At 43.7% G+C, this 23,459-nt stretch overlaps 1 protein-coding gene across 2 annotated transcripts in view; it reads right to left on the bottom strand.

Moving 5' to 3' along the window:
• The window catches only part of ERMARD (ER membrane associated RNA degradation), a 118,612-nt gene extending 96,646 nt beyond the window's left edge, over window positions 1-21,966 (bottom strand). Inside the window, exons 1-6 of one of the 2 annotated variants that reach the window (XM_083176362.1) lie at window positions 21,082-21,966; window positions 17,610-17,778; window positions 12,431-12,570; window positions 9,746-9,847; window positions 8,797-8,886; window positions 348-445 (exon numbers count right to left, since the gene is read on the bottom strand). In XM_083176362.1, the coding sequence (XP_083032488.1) occupies window positions 348-445; window positions 8,797-8,886; window positions 9,746-9,847; window positions 12,431-12,570; window positions 17,610-17,778 (599 nt within the window). In that variant the 5' untranslated portion in view covers window positions 21,082-21,966. Of the gene's footprint in view, window positions 1-347; window positions 446-8,796; window positions 8,887-9,745; window positions 9,848-12,430; window positions 12,571-17,609; window positions 17,779-21,081 lie in introns of those variants that run through there. The other variant, XM_083176363.1, reaches the window with a different exon arrangement.
• Between the last annotated feature and the right edge of the window lie 1,493 nt (window positions 21,967-23,459).

Here is a 23,459-nt window from a genome sequence, read left to right as displayed (position 1 = left end):
TGAAACATTTCAGCCCCAAAGGCGGGTATCCATTTACTCAAAGTAATTTCCTGTGGCTATTGGAAACGCCAGGGGCTATCCAATTTATTGGCTATGCATTAATTGTCCTGTTCACCCGATAACTGGAGGATGAGACGACAACTAAATATTACAGTCAGTGGCTGAGTAGCACCAGTACGAGGGGTCAGTAACAAAAGGTTATTAATAGGAGACATGCATAACCTCAAGAATCCTCAACCTGTAAAATCCTCTAAAACCGGGTTACAGAATAAGAAACCAAATTTCTAGAACATCTAAATAAAAAAATTTGTTACAACATACAAAGTTTCACTGTTATTTTTGCTCACTTTGGTGGAATTTCATGAGGTGATGCAAATCCATGCCACAAGATGTTACGGAGGTTTAGACTCTCTGGTGATCCTAGGAAGACCCTAAACAAATCCATCTAGGTAGTAAAATGCAGAGTATGTTACAAAAAAAAACAATTCTTTAAAACCACAAAGAACACAAAATACAGATAAATCAAGAGGACACTCAAGTCCCAATTCTGGACTGCAGCTTCCTCCAAAAGATTCCCGGGACTCACAGGAGTGGAGTATCTGTCAGTATAAAGCAGAGGAGGAGCGCTCCATAGTGTAAAACTGCCATTTATTAAATCGTTTTAAATAGGTACAACCAACTGAGACTGGTACCACATAGGTAACTGCTGTGGGCTGGTTACCACAAGGTTCAAAATTGAAATAGCCAGACAACACTCCTAGCACCATCTGGGTCACTGCGGAGGCACACAGACCCACGCCGGCCACACTAGTGGAGACGGCGTGTCAGGGAATCCAAACAGGAACAGACGCGGTGGGGGGGAAACAGGCATGAGTGGAGCTGGCGCCACCAAACCCCGCTCTAACACATTTTGTAGTAAACTTTGTCAGAGGGCGTGATGATTTTTTAATAAATGTCAGTTTTACACTATGGAGCGCTCCTCCTCTGCTTTATTCTGACATGATAGATAGATAGAAAGTTAACCCTTTCAATGCGCTGATTATATGAAGACAGCAACCTTATATGTCCCTCTGTTAGTGGGGGAAGAAGAGTAAAATAGAAGAAAAAAAGTATACAAGGTGCACCAAGAGGTGTACCACCACCAGCTTAGTTATCTTTTTGAGTGTGACAATATATGTCAAGTGTAATCTGCTCTGGAGGATTACACTTGTCTGAAGTTTGTTTAAAACTCACCTGGTCTGACAAACGTGATAAATAGCTGATTTCTTCCCGAGAATGCAAATTATGCAGAAAATTTGAACTACATTTGACACCATTTGGATTTCACGCAATTCTAAGGAGTCCAAGAGCCGCACATTGCTTTGACTTGTACATCTTATTAATTTATTTTAAAACTAATGAATACTTACCCCTGATGAAGTCATGATGACGAAACGGGTCGGGTTATGATATTTATTGTTGTGAATAATGAAATTGGACCAAATGGAATGAAATGTGTTAAAAATAATTTTTTATTATTTTTTATATATTTTAAGACGTTAACCGTGTTAAACATTTTAAAAAAGTCTTATATATTGTCACACTTAAAAATATAACTAAGCTGGTGGTGGTACACCTCTTGGTGCACCTTGTATACTTTTCTTCTATTTTACTCTTCTTCCCCCTTGATAAAGGGATTTAAGCACCCCAAAACGTTGGGATTTTCTTTACACCATTTTTCCATTAAATGGAGTTTTGATAAGACTCTGAGTGCCTCTACCACCCCTCTCTACATAATATATATATATATATATATATATATACATATATACTGCTCAAAAAGATAAAGGGAACACTAACATAACACACCCTAGATCCTAAAGGTCATTATAGTAAGCATGTATATGAAAGGTACTCAAAGGTACTCATTCAAACCCATGGGGGCTAGTGTGTTTAGTTCTGAGATCCATTTGGTTTCTTTACGCAACAGAGCTTTATTGCGGTCGCCCTCTTTCTGATTGTAGGGGACATGAGCTATCATTTTGTAGTGCAGTTTCGCTAAACTATGTTTCTGTTCCTTAAAATGTTTGGCTACGGGTTGCTCGACATTCTTTCCAGATAGGGCTAGTCGGATGGCGCTTCTATGCTGGCCCATCCGTTCTTTGAACTGGCATGTGGTTTTCCCAATACAGAGTTTTGCGCAAGGGCAACGAATGTAGTAAACTACGGGCCAAATGTAGTTTCAGAAAGTGAGAGATTTTGGGAGAGTTTTCGCATTTTTTTTAAAGCAGCACTGCAAAACCAGGTTGATTTTGCCATGTAATTGACTGCTGCTTTAAAAAAAATGGGAAAACTCTCCCAAAATCTCTCACTTTCTGAAACTCACCCTATTACATTTGGCCCTACATGTGTGGTGGCATAATAAGGACATACTTTATTGGTATTTTCTTACCACTTGATGGATGTAGGAAATAATCCCATTTTAAGGTAGGAACATCTGGTACACCCCATTTGTATATCCCTGGCTTTTTTTATGAGGAAAAGTGGAAATGTCCGTATGGACAAGCATGTCCTTAAGGTTTCTTCCCCTTCTATAGCAAGGCAATAAGCGTTTCTTATTAAGTGATGTTAATTGCAATATATATATAGATATATAGATATATAGGGTACTTTTTTCCGAGCACTGCGCCCATCGCATGCCGTACTTAATGGTGTGCGATGTGTGAGATGCGATATTTCCGTCAAATTAACAGGAGTGCTTCGACAATAAAATATCGCATAGCATCGCATGCCAGCAAATGGTATGCGATGCAATGCGATTTTTAATTGTACAAGCACCCTGATGGGTGCTTACAATGTTAAGTGCACCCACATTGTCAATGCCACCCCCAGTATCAACGCCAACCCGAAGCGTGGCAAGAGCCGTCGCAAATGATGAGGGCAGCTAGAATTACTAGTGACAGCTCAACTTTACCAGAAGTTCTGGATAGTTTTGTGTCCAAGTTCACCAGCAGAGGCTAGCACCTGGAACAGTTGCTGGAACAGAAAAATGAAGTTCTCACTATGGACAGAAATAACTTGTTGCTTCCTAAGCAAGCTACGGATTCCTCAATCCAACCAAGGCCAAGATATCCTGCCGTTTGTCACCAAATTTAATACCTCCAGTGCCATTCTCCTGAGAGCCACTATATGGCCCATCGTAAAGACTGACAAAAGTCTTCCAAGTTTGATGACCAAAAGACCAATGATCTGCCACACCAAGGGTAGAAGTGTCAAGGACATGATTGTGCATAATGATATTACAGGCTTTTCGACGACCTCTACAGCCAGAGTAAATTTTCTGATCCAGGTGCCAGGATGCTATAAATGCCTGGGATGCACTACTTGTCAACACATGCTTACAGGCTGTAAGTTTATGCATCCCACCACAAAATGCACTTACAGATGGAGCGGGTCTCTTCTTTGCAGGGGATGGCGGAAGATTCGCCATCCGCCATCCCCCACCAGCCGCTGTAAGGGGACGCGCACGCACGAGATGTGCGCGCGTCGCCTTACAACGGGGCTCCCCCCTGGTCCCCGCCGCCTTGCCGAGGGTCGCCCCGGGTCCCCGCCGCCTTGCCGCCCCCCCCCCCCCCCCTTAACAGTCTCCCTGAAGCGGAGACGGACAAGGTTCCCGACCCCCCGCCGACGGGAAACTGAGATGTCTCTCAGTCAGATGGGGTGCCTCTCCGCCAGATTCTGGCGCAGCGCCAGCAAAAATGAGAGGTGCTCCATCGGTATTCCATCAAACATGTCCTGTCATGCCAAACGACACCGGATCTACATCATTCAGTGCCCTTGCAACTTGCTATATGTGGGCAAAACAGTGAGAACAGTCCGCGAACGGATGGCGCTCCACAGATCAGCCATTGGCCAAGCACTGTCTGGGTGAGGCAATGACCAACCAGTGGCCAAACACTTTGTGCAGGCTGACTACAGTCTGACAGACCTTAAACACATCATCTTGGACCGCATTCCACCGTCTAACCGAAGAGGAGACAGAGCCGGCAGCCTTTTAAAACTGGAGACGAGATGGATACACTGTCTCAACACTGTAAAACCATGGGGCCTTAATGACCGGTTATCCTTGTCTGTGTTTCTTTGAATTTGGCTTCAATTAATATCCATTCCAGGTTTTCTGACAATAGACCATTTTCCATCTCCTTTTTCACCCTAATATTGCTTAGTGTTCTAGTTACCCTCTGAATTAAGCAAGGTCTGATAAACAGACCATGGACATTGCGATTTGCTTACAGCTTACAGTTTGATAATACACTGTATTTTCGGAGTATAATATATCATGACACCATTGTCAAATGCATGAGGCTTTCCTTTCTACATTTTATTTCTTTATCCTGCGCCTTTCCTATTTTTACACCTGTCAACCTATTTTCTTTTATGTGCACAGGCTACAGGTTTGCAAAGGTGATATAATTATTGCATGCTCAGCTTATCATCTCGTAAATTAATTATTCCAGGACTATTGCGCATCGATCCACTGGTCACCATTTTAATGTTTATTTCTCATTAATTCCTTATCTTCACTATATTCTCCCTTCAGGGAGATCTTATTCCTTTCACTTTATTATGTATACCGATTCACTTCCAATATGCACTATGTTTGATTCACAGCACCGAGCTCTGAAGAAACCCGATGGCTGACGCATACCGTTAACAGCAAGGAGCAATACTCTGTTCCAGGAAGCGTCTCCCTGACAACAGGGAGTTTGTGTTCCACACACCCCAGCGACTACCGGCGGAACTATGCCACACATGCTCTGACACACTTCCGGCAGCGGGGTTTGCGGCGAGCGCCAGCCGCTGGAAGATTGGGTCTCGGTGCCATCCTTATTTAAGGGTAAGCCACACAGTTTGTTGTTTGATTGCAGTTTATTCACTTGTATGCCTTGGCAAAGGGGTGTTGTAGCCCTGAAACATTGGCCGTTTTTATGCTGTGAAATACATATTTTTATCACCATTGAAAAGACCCTGGAGTGCCATCTTTTTTCATCTGGATATATATATATATATATATAGTATTTGCAGCTATTTGGAGTGGCAGCTTGGGAGACACAGCTGTACTATCGAGAGGATTGATGGACAAAAACCTCTCCATATCGCCCATTTGCCCCGTTCCATTTTGAAATTGAGATACTGTTCTAGTCGGTTCAAGAACTAACTGAGGAACCAGCCTAGTCGTTTTTAATTGAGAGCTTATGCCTATTTGATTCATGTATGTTACACCCCTGATGAAGTCTGTGTGACGAAACGCGTCGGGTTATTGTGACTGAAAAAACTCTGTTTTATGAAAGTGTTTATCTCCATCTGAATTTTAAAGTGGTGGTGGTGATACAACAGAAGGCGCACTCTATATCCTCTTTGCTCATATATATATATATATATATATATATATATATATATATATATATATATATATATATATATATATATATATGACAATGTTATAATAATAAACATCGAAAACATTTGATCTGCATACCGCAGTTTTGTTGTCTATATTCATTTGCCTCCGGGTGCCCCTATACGAACCTGTCCTACATTTGAGGTGTCTTATCACTCTAGGAGGGCACATATATATTATGCAATTGTTCTTGATAAAAGACTGGAACCATTGAGTTCTGTGGTGTGAATTCCTCCTCACATCCTGTGGGTGCCGCCATCTACATCATATATATATGGCTGAAACCTGCGGAAGTCGCCATGTTTGGAGGGGTGAATTAAGTCACCCCAACTCCGGTGCAACCAGGGCTTAGGAGGTGACAAGGTGACAGCGATCGTCAGAGGTAGTGTCAAGAGAAGATCTAACTACAAGGGCCTACCTGGGAAAACAACCTGCCTAACAGCACCAGGCCAAGGACGGGGAATGTGACCTAGTGGCAGACACCTGGCGAACCTCCAGCAATACCTATGCTGGAAATACAGCTAACCAATAACGTAAACAATAGCACAATAAACCGGTACCCCAAAACTACCAAACCAAGGAGAACAACGTGCCTCGCCACACTGGGGAGGACTGAACAGAGATAATCCCAAATTAATGAGACAAAAGGGAATTGGCTGCTTGCCCAATAACAAGAATAAAGAGACAGAACCAGGCTCCAATGGAGCACTTACATGACCTCACCCAGGTACGGGTGGACCTGGAGACTTCCAGCAGCTGTAGATGGGAAGAATCAAGCTCAGACAGACAGGAGCAGACTGACAGAATTCCAGAATAGAATGGAAGCAGGCTGAAACTGCAAAAGGCCAGGAAAGACTGCACTAGGCTATGACCAGGGAGAAACAGGCTAAGGACCAGCAGATGGCTGGTGAGCTCCGAACAGAGCAGTAACCTGACAGGTGACCAGCAGGAAACAGGAAACGATCACCGGTGGGGCAGTGCTGGGGAGAATGCCTTAAAAAGGGCTCAAGTGATCAATCACCTGGGAAAGATCCAGCCCAGCTCCCCAGTCCTAATGCTGCCAGCTGAAGCTAGGATAACGAGGTCATTATACCACCGCCTTGTGCATAGAGCAACTCACAGCGGATTATGCTGCAAAGGCACAGACTCACCACCAGAGGCCACCAGAGAGTCCATTACCAGAAACAGACTGGAAAGACCACAGAAATGACATGAAAGTAATGAGCCATAATAATGGCTCATGACATATATATTTATATATACAGTTGTGCTACTAAATTTACATACCCTAGCAGAATTTGTGATTTTCTGGCCATTCGACAGATAATATGACTGATAACTCACAAATTTTTTCTTTCACTCATGGTTAGTGGTTGGGTGAAGCCATTTACTGTCAAACAACTGTGTTTACTCTTTTTAAATCATAATGACAACAGAAACTAACCAAATGACCCTGATCAAAAGTTTACATACCCTGGAGATTTTGGCCTGATAACATGCACACAAGTTGACACAAACAGGTTTGAATGGCCACTAAAGGTAACCATCCTCACCTGTGATCTGTTTGCTTGTAATCAGTGTGTGTGTGTATATATATATAAAAGGTCAGTGAGTTTCTGGTCTCCTGAAAGACCCTTGCATCTTTCATCCAGTGCTGCACTGACGTGTCTGGAGTCTGAGTCATGGGGAAAGCAAAATAATTGTCAAAGTATCTGTGAGAAAAGGTAATTTAACTGTATAAAACAGGAAAGGGATATAAAAATATACGCAAGCAATTGAGAATGCCAGTTAGCAGTGTTCAAACTATAATTAAGAAGTGGAAAATGAGGGATTCTGTGGAAACCAAATCACATTCAGGTAGACCCACAAAAATTTCAGCCACAACTGCAAGGAAAATTGTTCGGAATGCAAAGAAAAAAATCCAGAAATAACTTCAGCTGAAATACAGGATTCTCTGAAAAAAAGTGGTGTGGTTGTTTCCAGATGCACAATAAGGAGGCACTTATTGGCTGCATGGTTGAGTTGATAGAAGAAAACCATTACTACACAAATGCCACAAAGCATCCTGCTTACAATAATTCAAACAGCACAGAGACAAGCCTCAAAACTTCTGGAACAAAGTCATTTGGAGTGATGAGACCAAAATTTAACTTTTTGGTCACAACCATAAATGTTACATTTGGAGAGGAGTCAACAAGGTCTATGATGAAAGGTACACTATTCCTACTGTGAAACACTGAGGTGGATCACTGATGTTTTAGGGATGTGTGAGCTACATAGGCACTGGAAACTTGGTCAAAATTGATGGCAAGATGAATGCAGCATGTTATCAGAAAGTACTGGAGGAAAATTTGCACTCATCAGCCCGGAAGCTGCGCATGGACATCCTTGGACGTTCCAACATGATATTGATCCAATACACAAGGCCAAGTTGACCTGTCATTGACTACAGCAGAATAAAGTGAAGGTTCTGGAGTTGCCATCTCAGTCTCCTGACCTCAATATCATTGAGCCATTCTGGGGAGATCTTAAACGTGCAGTTCATGCAAGACAGCCCAAGAATTTACAGGAACTGAAGGCTTTTTGCCAAGAAGAATGGGCAACTTTACCATCTGAGAAAATAAAGAGCCTCATCCACAACTACCACAAAAGACTGTCATTGATGTTAAAGGGGGCAATACAAAGTATTAAGAACTGGGGTATGTAAACTTTTGATCAGGGTCATTTGAGTAGTTTCTGTTGTCATTATGATTAAAAGAGCAAACGCAGTTGTCTGACAATATATGGCTTCACCCAACCACTAACCATGAGTGAAAGAAAAGTTTGTGAGTTTATGAGCACAACTTATGAGCACAACTATGTGTGTGTGTGTGTGTGTGTGTGTGTGTGTGTGTGTGTATATATATATATATATATATATATATATATATATATATATACACACATACATACAAACAAAATCAGAGATCATTTGTATTTAAAGTTTTCAAAAATGTTAAAGTATGGGAGCACAGAAAGAAAAGGAGAACAACAAAATGTAGATTCATAAACTATGCAGACACCACATAAAACAAACAAGAACAAAAATAGAAGAAAATTAAATAACAATATAGTATATGATCCCTATCTAACACTGAAAGGAGATCATTGGGACCTGTGAGCCAGGGCGGTGATCTCTTGCATTACTAGTCACATTTTCGTGCCATAGAAACCAACAGACTATAGGAGAAGAGGCAGTGTTGGAATATGGGAGGCCAGAAGTCTCATTTAATGTTTAAGTTTATAAAAACATTTTGCTGTACACGATACAGTCTTCACATTAAATAATGTAAACATTATTGTATGTAATAACTTACCACTGGTTTACCAAAGATTTTCGCTAGCTCTTCTGATGCAAGCAGGTCTCTCAGTAAGAAAGGACAGTTTTTACCAACAGTTAAATACACCTAAAACAAAGTTAACATACAAAGTGAACTATAAGATAAGTAGGTACTTGTTTAGTTTCACAGCGGCAGATATATCGCATGCAATATCGCATGCGATCGGATGCTATTTTTTTACCTGTTCATAACCCCACTATCCACTACGCATGGAGTTGATTGTATATAGTGTGGCGAGCGCAGCGAGCCACCAAGCCCGAAGCGTGGCGAGCGTAGTGAGCCCCGCGAGGGGATGCGGATTACTTTACATGTATTCCGTGCCGAGCACCGCGAGCCCCGCAAGGGATTTGGGTGGGGTTTTACTTCAAAGTGAGATCTATATTGCAGTGTAAAAATAAAGCAGTCAGTATTTTCCCTGCACAGAAACATAATAATTCACCCAAATCTAATTCTCATTGCACATTTTACATCTGCCCCCCTGCAGTGCACATGGTTGTGTCCATCTAAGAATGAATTTGTCAGAAAGAGCCAAAATAAGAACCAAAATAACCCCCTTAGCCTCACTTATTTTCTCTTTCTTTACCTTCCCAACCTCCTGACCCTAGGCCAACATTGTTGTGGGACCATATTATGACCATATCATACAGCCCACCAAGAAATTTTGCTTTTATCGGACCATAATGAAAGAGAGAACACATTTTCTTGTATATCATTGCCAATTTGCCTGTATATTGTAAGATTCTAAGCTTGCAGCAGGGCCCTCCTAACTCCATGTCTATCTGGTTTTAGACAGTTTGTTCTATCACTGTCTACAATTGTAAAGCACAAAGGAATTTGCTGCGCTATATAAGAAACTGATAATATATTGGTTTGGGTGCACATCAATTCTAGCGGATCATGAAAAGAAAAGGGATGGAATACTCACATCCCCTAAAGAAAACTCCAAGCACGATGTCATCTTCATCAAGTGTAAGGAGATTTGTGTTCCATCCAAGCTCTTCAGTACACCCAATGCTCTAAGAAACAACTGAGAAATCAAAAAATTATAACATTTGCATGATACTAGGAAGTAATAAATATGTTATAAGAATTTAGGCACTCAAAGTGAATCCATAGAAGCGACGCATCACGGATCCATAGACCATAGGGGATCCCAGTTTTAAGAACCTTTTCATTTAACCATTGGACTTTAAGTTGATTACCAGACCTACTACACCAGGCATGTCCAAACTATGGCCCTGTAGCTGTTGTGAAACTACACATCCCAGCATGCCTTGCCACAGTTTTGCTATTAGGGAATGCTAAAACTATTGCAAGGCATGCTGGGATGAGCAGTTTCACAACAGCTGGAGGGCCATAGTTTGGACATGCCTGTACTACACTATAAAATCCTTCACTTATTTTTTATCTTTTATGTATGAGAAATCTGCATTACGTTGTTAAAAGATTTAGAATATATTAGAAGGCTGTGCCCCACCCGGGAGTCTTTTTTCGATATCCTCCCTTGGATATCTAACCCTTTTGACTGTTGTTAAAAGATTGTCAGATTTGGAGTCTGAAATTGCACATATGTATATTTGATGTATGTAATCACACAGTCGGCGCAACCACAGGTGGTTTTATTCTTTTGCTTTTTTGTATCTAGTTCATGTTTTTGGTGACACATCTTATATTGCCACCACTGTTTCTGCCCACTGCAGTGTTTCTGTTCTATCTGTATTGGAGTGCGTGAAACAGCCCTTAGGGACTGTGTGACTGTAGTATAAACAGCAATCCCAAACCCCGGACAACAGTCAGCCTACTCTGTCCCTGGCTGTCAGCCCGCAATCATAATTGGCTGCCAAAGCCTGATACCATTTCAAATGTAGCACCACTAACAAATTTTGACAAAACGGGAACGGCTGCATGCATGCGGTCTGAACGGCAACGGGTGGGCACCATTAACTCCTTGGGCCCGATACGCTGCACTGGCAGTAGTCCCCTATCTCTCCCCCTGCGTGCCTCTCTCGCTATCTCTCCGGGCTGCAAAACAAGGGGCACTGCTGGGGGCATTATGTGTAATGGACACTACTGGGGTCATTTTGTAAGGGGCAATAATGGGGGTATTAACTGTATAATCAGGAGTACATGTAGCATATTGTTTAAGAGGCATTACAGTGTGTGTTATGATGTATAATGGGCATTACAATGTGTGGCATAATATGTCATGGGCATTATTGTGTGCATCATAATATGTAATGGACACTATGGTATGCGTTATAATGTGTAAATTGCATTACAGTATGTAACAATGTGTAGTGGACATATGTGTGTATTGGCATTCAGGGAAAGTGGGCATTACATGTGTGGCATAATGTGTAATGGGCATTACAGTGTGAGGCATAATGTGTAATTGCCTTTAAATTTTACGTAAACAAAACATAAAAAGACACAATGAATTTTTTACGTGTGTGTTTGGAGGGCCCAAACCATATTTTTGCACCTGGGTCCACAACTCGCTTGTTCTGCCTCTGAACTAATAAAAAGTGGGGAAATGAGCGCTAATTAAAGATGAAAGGATTAAGGAAAGGAAAATAAGGAAAGGAAAATAAGTAAGAAAAACACCTGAAATAAAAACGGGTAAGTATAAAATGCTTACAGCTCTTCTGAGCCGGTGTGAGTGTCCGTGGAGCGTGCTTACTATCTTTCCCTACCTCTGGTTTCAGCACCAAGTGTTGCGGGTTGGAAGATCAGTGTTCTGCGGCTGGTTGAGACGCCGCACGTCCTCTCTCTTCTCCCGTCGGCACGATCGGTGTGTCTTGGACGGCGGGTGCCGTTTGAGCTCTGTTGGTGTGGAGCTTTCTTCCAGGGGTGGGGAGCACACTTGGGGGACCACGGAGCAGCCTTCAGAGAAGGCTGCTCCGTGGTCCCCCAAGAAGAAAGCTCCACACCAACAGAGCTCAAACGGCACCCTCCGTCCAAGACACACCGATCGTGCCGACGGGATAAGAGAGAGGACGTGCGGCGTCTCAACCAGCCGCAGCACACTGATCTTCCAACCCGCAACACTCGGTGCTGACACCAGAGGTAGGGAAAGATAGTAAGCACGCTCCACGGACACTCACACCGGCTCAGAAGAGCTGTAAGCATTTTATACTTACCCGTTTTTATTTCAGGTGTTGTTCTTACTTATTTTCCTTTCCTTATTTTCCTTTCCTTAATCCTTTCATCTTTAATTAGCGCTCATTACCCCACTTTTTATACGTATTCAAAACCAATTGAGCTGCTTTTTCTTTTTCACTCCAGCGCAGTGAGTAACCCCCTTATTTTATACTGCCTCTGAACTAAGTTTATCTATATTTAAAAAAGCCCTACACATGTGGAGTCACTATTTTTGTAATATCTTCTCACCACAAACAAATCTCTTTCCTGCAGTTATTAAATGGTTTAACTCTCATACTGATATTCTTAATTTGTTCTTCAGGTAACAGGGACTAAAAAATCCACTCAATAAACTGGGCTGTCAGGACAGCGCTGACTGCATGAGACACAAAACTTTATACAAATTGGGCTACTGAAACCATCAGAATTGTTACTTGTGCCAAAGAATATTCAGAGAACTTCCTCTTACCTCACACTTGTTAGTCCACTGAAAATAATCTTGAAATGCTTCCTCATACTTCGCATCAGACAATGACATTAGATGTGTATGAACTGCGTCACACAGTGGTCCCAGCTGCCTTACACTTTCAGCATAATCCAAACCCTGATCTGGACAGAAAATACAAATACAGAATGTTTTTAATCACTAGCAGTCTGTTACTTGCAAATAGTCTAGACTTTTTATTATAATTGATCAATTCATAGATAGGTAACCAAATATGAACTGTTTTAGGATTACTTGTTATAAATACATTTTAACCCCCCCAAAAATAAACAGTACTAGTCTATATGGCAACTCTCTTTACTGATTGTTACATTAGATTGTTAAACTAAACATTACTTTTAGGAATCTAGAAATTCAAAATTAAATCCTAAGGTTTATTAATACACTCCTAAAATAACAAGCAAGTAAAGAATTTTGTGACAAATGTGAAAAGAGGGAGTGTGTGGGTGTTGAAATAAAAAAGGTCTCCAATCATGCGTATTGTGGTTTATACCTACTGAACTGGCATTCAAGTGGTGTCTGGAAATAACTAACAATATTTGGTGACCTTAAAATCATACGTTTAACCTTCCATGTCTGGTAAATTGTCTTTCTTACTAAACAGGCTAATTAATAAACCCGCCATCGATTCTCATAACACCTTGTTAGATAAGTCCTTATATAGAAGATATCAGTACAATTGAGTACAATTGTAAAAGTGCAGTATCACCTTAAGTTGTATATTCCATGCGTACCATGTGTGTTTGTAAAGTATATTCATCTTGTATACCATCATCACATTACATGATTAAGGGCATGGATGATAAAACTCGGTATCACTGTTGCTACTTAAGCTGCTCATACTGTACATCAGCAATGGACTGGGGCTATTTGACATATGATTGCCATAAACCACTACTGATGTATGGGCTTCCCAAATTGATGATTGTGGCCAAAAAGTGATCCCAATCGCCACTGCAGATTTCCCAACTATCCACTACGCATGGAGTATATTTTATATAGTGTGGTGAGCGCAGTAATCCGCATCCCCTCGCCACGCTTCGGGCTCGGTGGCTCACTGCGCTCGCCACACTATATAAAGTCAACTCCATGCGTAGTGGATAGTGGAGTTATGAACAGGTATAAAATCGCATTGGATCACATCGGATCGTCTGATATATCGGCCAATATCGCATTCGATATATCGGCCGCCGTGAAACTAAACAAGTACCGAAGATCCTTATGTGAAGATAAAATAAATAAATGGTAAATATCTGTAGTGTATGGAGGCAGATCGCAAACTGTGCAATCGTGGAATAAATTGCAAATTATGGATTGCAGATTGCGGATGTATTATGGATTGCAGATTGACAGTGTGCTATTTCTCATTCAAAAAAATGCAAAGTCTTCCGCCGTGAGTAAGTGACTTAGTTTAAACCAGTGAACCCGAACTAGTTATGAAAATGCTGTCGCTTCCCGTTTATTGCTGCTGTTCTAAGGGGGAAAGCTCAGTGCCCCGAGGTAGCAAGCAAAAAAAGACAAAAATAGAACTGCGCAATATGGGGGGTAACAGCACTTGCAATTTATTTGCTCTCTACAATGGAAAAAACATACAACATATCAAACATACATGTAAGTAGTAAAAATAAATATACATACAATTGTAAAATATTAGATAATCTAAAGAATTATGCACGACCGGTTGTGTCTATATATAGCATGCAGAGGTTTTTGTTAAAACATGATAATTAGAGTTGCACTTCCCTTGAGGGTATTCACAGTCATGTTAGTTTCTCAAGGAGAAAGCCGCTGATTCCGTGACTGGAGGCGGGGAAACGCGTTGGTACACTACAAACACCGCACCAGAGGGAGACCATACAGAATCAAAGCAGACCACCCTACTGCTATTCTTTTATTTTAGAAATAACTTTGATCCATTTTTAAACAAAATCGACATTTGACAAACATAAGATGACCGCCAGAACAGTGGATCCCAGACAAACAAAAGATGGCTGCCAGAATAGAGCATCACAAGCACATGACCGGATAAAACCATGTGATCGGGCAATGGAACGCAATATTGAGGAATTAATGAGCCTCATACACCAGGTAAATGAAAGCCGCGGCGGATATGACGTCACCGGAAGTGACGTATCGCAACTACACGGCAAAAAACGAAAAGAAGATGGCTGCTAGAACAGAGAATTAGAAGCACATGACCTTAACAAGTCATGTGACCAGAGAATGGAACGCAATACCCAGGAAACGATGAGCCGCATATACTTAGATATGAAAGCTGCGGCGGATATGACGTCACCGGAAGTGACGTATCGCAAATACCCGGAAATACGCCGCCAGAACCCCGAAATCTGTTTCAGATAAACCAGAACGTTTTTCTCTATGGGAGACCCATTACATATACATTGTACTAATGAGGACTGTCCAGGAAGTATGCTGCCGGAACCCCGGAGCATGTTTTAGTAAAATCAGGACGTATTGTCTGTATGAGGAACTTATTATGAATACATTATACATTACAGCTGCCACACATTAGATGATCAGTGTGCTATATAAACCCCTAACAGAAGAGTACCTACACACCTTGACAAAGATCTATAACAGATCGAAACGCGTTGGTGGGGACTCTTCTGTTGCCATTGCAGTGTTGGGGACTGGCTCTTATTGGAAGCGGGAAGGACATCGGGGCCCCGATTTTTTACTGAACTTTACATCTTGGGAAATACCTGACCAAACCATTAGAGCTAAGTACCCCCATCATATTTTTATCAATGTTCATTTGTATATTTTATGAATAAAAATCATTTTAAAAGATCTACTTCAGCACCTACTTTTTGCTCTAGAAAATTCATTGGGAGCATAAGAGTGGAGTGGAGAGAGAAAAAGACCCCCATGACATGCTGTTTTCCCAGTGATCCACTGTGAGTAGATTGTGTAGGAGGGTTACCTCCGCACTCCAAAACCACATATCGGTGGTCCATATACTTGCATTATTCCATAAAAATTATAGTATACAACCCTTGAATACCCCATTCAGTATTGCACGAAGATACGTGCGTTGTGTTCCCTTATATCTTTCATATATCCCGAGAGGAGAAAAACACAGGAGAGAGGAGGGGACCGTAAAAGACATTTACAGGGGAGTAAGAAATTTTTCCTTTTATTTCCAAAGCGCCTATTGTTAGTGACACTGAGATTTACCTTTTTTCCATTAGATCAGAATCAGAATCTTTATTGGCCATGTATGCTTGCGCACACTAGGATTTTTTTGTGGATTACAGTGCAGCCTCAAGCGAGGAAGAAGGGGGGGGAGACATTACACGCAGGGAACACATGCCCGCCAAGCTGCACTGCACCTAGGCAGCCATCAGCGGCGCCACTGGTCGCCACAACAGACAGGTAGGTAACAATACAAATAGATACGGTACAGTTAGGTTGCTATGCAGTGTATGAGACAGGGGGAACACACAGGGGGTACATGTGGCTGAGTTGCACAGTTCCTAGGCAGCCATATGCGGCACCATCTTAATCATGCTGCTCACGGGTAGCAGCAGAAGGGCTCAACAGACCATCTCAGGGCCCTGGCTGGAGCACGCGCAAGGAGAGGGGGAGACAGTGAGGGAAAGTCAGTCAGTGAGGCCGGGGCAGGAGGTTGAGTTTGGGCCCTCACACGGCTGGGGACCACTGACGGTGCCGGAGCTATACCTTCTCCTCCGAGGCCTCCTCCTTGTACCCAGATTGAGTGGGGGGAGGGTGACGGGCTCCCTTGGATCACGGCCGGAGCCCTACTCTGCACACCAACAGGGCATGATGGGTGCCCTTCTCGCCACTGTCTTTCACCTTTAGTAAGGCCAGGGGAGCAGCCCGATGCAAAGGGCTGTAGAGCAGTGGAGCAGCCTGAAGCAAGCAGGGCATGCTTGGTGACCTTCGCGTGTGGCGTCCCGGCCGATGGGGGGGGCGCCGCCGCATCCTTCCACTGGGGGAAGTAGATAGAAGTACAGCCAGGAGAGGGCAGTATCACACAGACCGAGGGAGTAGCAGGAGGTGTCAATAGCAGATGTACCAAGCCGAATAAGCAGAGAATAAGCCGAATAAGCAGAGAATAGTGGAAATTGGATTTGGAGGCAGTGGGGAGGGGGGGGGCGCATTGCAGCCTTGCGAATTTCTGAACATCCTGTCACAATCACCCATCACTTGCTCTCCCCCAAAACAGCTGGTTTTGTCTGTGTTTTCCCTCATCACTCCTTTAAAACCGCCTGGTGCCAACCCCAAATTCTGTCTGCCTGTCAGTCTCCCTGCATAAGGCTAGCATTGAAAATCTGATACTGGCTTTTAAGCACAGGGAGACTATGATCCGTAGGCATGCACAAGAGTTCTATAATTATTTGGGCAGCGAAGTCGCAGCCCAACTATCGGGTCTGAATTAGGCCCAAGATCACTGCATACTTTAGCGATGTCAGGTTTGGTGGAGTGGAGTGGAGTGGAGCGGATAAAAGCCAGACTGAAATTAGTTAAGAAGGGAGTCGGAGGAAAGAAAGATGGTAAGGTGGTTGTAGACAATCCAGGGGGCCAAATGTAATAGAGTGCCAATTTTTATCTGTCCAGATGCCAGTGAGAAGGAAGTCAGAGTAGGTAACATTGAACGGGAAGATGAGGAAAGGCAGGCTGTGAAAAGAAAGTATAGGATCCACCAAAGGCAAAAAACTGGTAAGCCGGGGGCAGGGTATAGGCGAGAGTGGAGCATGCTGGGTACAAATGTGTAACCCTTTAGTGTCCGCACTGCTACCTCACCTCTCTACCCAGCGTAATGCATACTGTTCTCCCTACTGGATGATAAAAAAAAACAGTGATAGGGACCATATATGGCAGCTGCTTCAATGTTAAGAGGCTGTAAGAGGCCAATAGAACAAAAGGGGTACTACTCCTACCAAATCTAAGATAATGATTTGGTAGGAGTAGCAGGAGGATAGGGCAACACCTTCACCACCATGCTTATCCATCTGCATAGGTGGTAACCAGCTCTGTGCCGTTATTCCTTTTTAGATAGAAGGGAAGCACTGTTCATTTAACATCAACATCACAGAGTTTCAGGTGATAACAGTGAGTGACATATCTCTCCACCAATGTACACAACGATAAAACTGACCTGTTGCCAGATGTGATACCTTCCCACAGATTGTGGGCCAGCACACCTGATTGTCACCGTCTAAAATATTGGATATATCAACACTGCCTTGGACCTCAAATCCAAGTTCACACACCATCTTATATACTGCTGGAGACAGACACGTGGTGAGAGGATTAGATTCCAGCATCTGAGAAAGCAAGGATAGTCACCAAGAAGAGACAAAATAAGATATGTGTTAATATGAAAGTTTATATTTTAATCTTGCTAAATATTCAGCACATTGTTACAGGAAACTGTCCTTTACCATACATAAGCAGGTTATGCGTGGGGGTGTCCACACATTTTTGTGTCAATGTGGACAACTGTTAACATGGACCCCCAATTAGCGTAATGTGTACCCTTGCGTGGTCTCCCTCTATACCAGGCTTTCCCAACCACGGTCCTCAAGGCACACCAACAGTGCAGGTTTTAGTGATATCCAGGCTTCAGCACAGATGGTTTAATCAGAATCCCTCAGATACTAATTAAGTCACCTGTGCTCAAGCCTGGATATCTACAAAACCTGCACTGTTGGTATGCCTTGAGGACCGTGGTTGGGAATGCCTGCTCTATACCAACATGGATGGTAAAGTAAGAACAAGTCATTTTTTTGTGAAAAATTCATGAAAAAGTAATGTCGACACGTTCACCCTGTTGACCTATTGCATGTTGACCTATTGACTATCTTTTTAGACATTGTGGGGGAAATTTACTAAAGGAAATTTGTAAAAAATAGGTGTAAAAATAGGTGTATTTGTATCCAGAAATACACTTATTTTTGACATTTACTATCCCGAAAATACCACAATTCGTATTCGTATTGATAGCACATCAATACGAATACGAATTGCCGTATTTTCGGGATAGTAAATGTCAAAAATAAGTGTATTTCTGGATACAAATACACCTATTTTTTACACATTTCCTTTAGTAAATTTCCCCCTGTAGATCTATCAACCGGAACCAACATGGAGGACAATGTTACACAGCATTAAAAAGAAGTGCCTTAGGGCCTTATTCTAATTCACTCTTTCTGACAAAATCCTTCCTAGATGGACAAAACCATGTGCACTGCAGGGGGGCAGATGTAAAATGTGCAGAGAGAATTCGATTTGGGTGAGTTATTTTGTATCTGTTCAGAGTAAATACTGGCTGCTTTATTTTTACACTGCAATATACAAGGTAGATCTCACTTTGAAGTAAAATCCCACACAAATCTAATTCTCTCTGCACAAGTAACATCTGCTCCATCTGCAGTGTACAGATGGGTCTGTTCCCATCTTTGCAGGGGATGGCGCTGGCATCGCCAGCCGCCATCCCCCGCCAGCGCCATGGCGATCGTGAGAAGGGGACGCGCGCGCACGAGAGGCGCGCGCGCCCCCTTCCGACGGCGCTTCCAAACGTTTCCCCGGGTCCCCGCCGGCTTGCCGGCGGTAACCCGGGGTCCCCGCCACCTGCCCGCATCCCCCCTAACCCCCCCCTAACCCCGTCCGTCTCCCTGAGGCGGAGACGGACAGGGTTTCCGCCACGCTAGCGACGGAGACTGAGACGCACGCGCGTCTCAGTCTCCTCGCTGGCGAGGCTGCTGGCGGGTCGCCAGCGCGTACGTTCTGGCGACCCGCCAGCAAGGATGTGCATAGGCACATACTGTACATGGTTTTGTCCATCTAAGAAGGATTTAGTCAGAAAGAGTGAACTAGATTTATGCCCTTAGTATGGTAGATTCTAGTTATCCAAAGGGCAACAGGATTAGTACTTTCATTCAGTAGCTAAGGGTCCATTTATCATATAATATTTGCAGCTAATTAGTCAAAGATATTAAATATCCCCCATATCATGGAGGGACCGCAGCAGGAATCTCCGATCCCTGGTGCAATGACTCCTTCCCCGGTATGGGTTTCTATGGGGGATGCGATGCTGCTCGATGTATGAATATTAGGCAGCATCACATTGGGTCCGAGGGCTACCGCCATTCTGAGATGGCAAGAACCTATTGACCTATGAGCTATAGACTGCACCGCTGGCGGGGCTGTACGGTCAGCGATAGCTGCGCATGCACAGACCCCCGGTGAAGCCCCTGCCCTGCATCAGGGAACATACATTCATCCGAAAGGATCGCATATTGCAATGTGATCCCGGGCTGTAGAGCCTTTAATAAATGCGCCCCTTAAGGCCCATACACGCTGGGCGATTTTGAGTGTAAAGCAGCTCAAAAGCCACCCAGTGTGTACGGCCCGGCGATGAGCACTTATTCGCGCTTCTGCATCATACTCGGCCACCGTTCATCTGCTGGTATTATGATGGGGGGATATGCCCCCCACCCCCGGGAAAATCGCTCAGTGTTTTTATGCAGAGAAATTTTCAGCCCAGCGATTTACCCCATCATCGCTGTGTATACAAGCTGGGCAAAAACGCTCAGTGTGTATGGACCTTTAGAGAGGGATGATTTGCTAATGTTAAAGTAACATGAAAGCATATAGAGGCAAATGTACTAAGGCATACCTCCCAACTGTCACGATTACAGCGGGACAGTCCCGATTTTTGGGTCCTGTCCCGCTGTCCTTCCCGCGGCAGGCATTGTCCCGCTGCGGGGGGTGGCAGTTGGGAGACCCCCCAATCTAATAGAATAGACGCTGTGCGCATGCGCACAGCGTCTATTCTCGTATGAAAATGATGTTGCGGCTAATTAGCATAAGCCGCACCCTCATTTGCATATCAGCACAGAAGTTGGGAGGTATGACTAATGCAGCCCACACACGCACCGATTCCAGCGTGCGTTGTGGGCTTAACTAGCACACACAGCATCGCATCGTATGCCTTGTGCATACGATGTGCATGCGATGCGATGCGATGCTGTGCTAGAAAAAGCTAGTACAAAAAGTATGTGCAGCACATACTTTTTGTACTGTACGATGAGGTGCCGCGGGAGCGCGCACCCCATCGTACAGCATCGCACTGCCGGCATCGGCGCGTGTGTGGGCTGCATAAGCCACGACAAAGAGATCAAGTGGCCAGAAAGAAGTTGCAACCAATCAGCTTCTGACATTTTTCAAACACAGCCTGTAGTATGGCAATTAGTAACAGATTGGCTTAGTAAATATGCCCCCACTGTTCTGTAGTAGACATCTAGTCTGCATACCAGTCTTCCATACACAAACTATTCTCCTGCATTTATCCAATAATTATATAGCAGCCCCCCATATTATGAGCACCTACAGTTAAATGGGTTTTCATCTGCTGGAACCATAGCTATATTTAACACGTGTCTATGTTACAGGAAATGTGTTGCATAGTTAGGGAGGACTACACATACTATCTGCTACAACTAACGTTAGAAACCAGACACAAAGCCGTATGTGGGTCATGCCTGCAGTGCAGACATCTGCAACTTCAAAACCAACTATATGTGATCTGTCAAAATTCAGTACGTAAGAACCAAAACAACACACACCTCTCACTGTGTTCTGGGTAGTGTCTAGTTCCTTCTCTTTACTCGTATCAATATGATGTCACATACCATGTGACCACACCATGTGACCATCATTTTCAACCAGGAAGTCAGTTTACTAGCTGTCTGATCTGCTGTTCTGCTGTGGACTTCTTCCCATGACAGCACTTTTAATTACATGAGCAGGCTGCAGGGCAGAGGTTTCCAAACTTTTTTGAATCACGGCACCCTAGAGTATCAGAATATTTTTCAGGGCACCCCTAGGCCAAAGTTTGTTACCAAGATTAAAAAAATAATAATTTAATGAAATAAGCTGTGCTTAAATGTCATCCATTGCCCATAAATAATTTGAGGTACCCCTGTAAGTGCTCCTAGGCACCCCAGGGAGCCTAGGCGCACAGTTTGGGAACCACTGCTGCAGGGGATAGCACATGGGGAGCAGGCTGGACAGGGGGAGCACATGGGGAGCAGGCTGAAGGGGGGAGCACATGGGAAGCAGGCTGCACAGTGAGGGCACATGGGGAGGAGGCTGCAGGAGGGAGCACATGAGGAGCAGGATACACAGTGGGGGGGCATGGCGACAAGGTCGATAGGTCATTAGCCCGACACAAGCATTAGGTCGACATTTGGTTTTCCAATGTTTTTTGAGCCGACATGTGCTGACAGGCGGTATTTCATTCCCTACCATCCACTAGGGCGTGGTGGGAGAATAAAATAGTGTGCCCGAAGCATGGCGAGCCATGCGAGGGGATGCGGTGGTACGTTTCGGTGTCCATGTTGACACGACATGTGCCGACAGGCGGTGTTTCATGCCCTACCATCCACTAGAGCATGGTGGGAAGCATAGCAAACGCACGCGGGGCACTTAATCCTGTGTCCATGTCGACTGTGTCGACATTCAGGGGGGAAAAAAACAGTAAAAAAACCCCATGTCGACCATTATATAAATTGAGCTACATACCTTTCAAATTTAGTATCTGACCAGCAGGGGGGCTAAAACTTACATAAACAGAAATGATTCTAGACACATTATATTAATTTGGCTAAATCCACTTCAGCTTTAGTATCTGACCAGCAAGGAGGAGGAACTAGCTGGGATAATTAGGAAGTGCTATTACACAATGCAGTAACTGTAACTGAAGGGGAACTATCCTTCTGTGTATGTTGTTCCTGCCTCTCCTCCCATACTCAGGGTAACGTAGTGCACATGCACTGATGCAGCGCAGTCCTTTAACACAGCGGTAGGGAGTAGGACAGCAACGCTGATCAGTGATGAGTAAGCGACACGGCAGTTTTACGTGTTGAAGGATTTCTAATAGAAATTATATGTGTCCTATATTTCTAAAGATAATAATATTTTTGTTTTCGAGGTAGGCTTATGCAATAGTGGAGATTAAAGAGCATGCACATAGATTCTGTGTTTAACAGGATTTATTATACTGCATAAAATAAGGGATTGGGTGACAATTGTAACGGTGCTGACCTGCTCCCTGTAGTAGTTATGGACATCAGAGTACGGTTTTTATTTTATTTGATGTTAGTGTTTTTACCATTAGATGGCGGTATTCCGATGTTTGTTGCTATCAAATGGCAAACATTAAGGGGTGTTCCTGCCATGATGATTAGATCTCATGATGATGATCGGATGTCTCATTAATGGACATTTGCGCATATGCAAATCAAATGAATGATGTTTTTTGCAATTATTTTTATGCAAGCTTGTAATGTCCATTCCTACCCTGCAATGACTTCAGCTGCAGCTATTACCACGTCTGTCCTGTATTTTGACATTTCCCATCATACTTTGGGTACTCGTAGAGACACTGTGCCTAACACCTCGAGAGGGCCTCTAATAACGTCACATCCTTGTCAAAGAAATGAAGTGGATCTAGTCCACATGTTCTCAATCTCAGTCCTCAGGACCCCACACAGTGCATGTTTTGCAGGTCTCCTCACAAAATGACAAGCAAAATACTTAGCTCCACCTGTGGCTCTTTTAAAATGTGTCAATGAGTGGAGGGGGGCGGGGCCACGGTGGCAATGGAGTAGCACAAGTGTTGCTGTGCTCCTCCTGCAAATCCACCTTTACATCCTGATATTCGACTCCCCGGGGCTCGGAAGCCTCCTCTATTGCTGGGGGACTGTGTGCTCTGCCTCCCGTGGTGCCAGCTGCCTGCTCTCCCTCCAGACACCGCACTCCCTTCTCCTGGAAGACTCTGCGCAGTCCGCGCCCGGTGACACGCTGCCTCCTCACATCAGCGGCGGCTGGTGATCGGTTCCTACTCTCCCCTGCTGCTCTGGGCCCTGGCCGTGCTGCCTCTCCTCGACCTCTGCAGGACCTGCTGTGTCAACAGGTACCTGGGGTTGTCACCCCCACCCTT

Source organism: Crinia signifera, chromosome 3 (assembly GCF_055691185.1).
Source record: "Crinia signifera chromosome 3, ASM5569118v1, whole genome shotgun sequence".
In the NCBI taxonomy this organism is placed as follows: Eukaryota; Metazoa; Chordata; class Amphibia; order Anura; family Myobatrachidae; genus Crinia; species Crinia signifera.
This window is presented reverse-complemented; position numbering and strand designations above follow the sequence as displayed.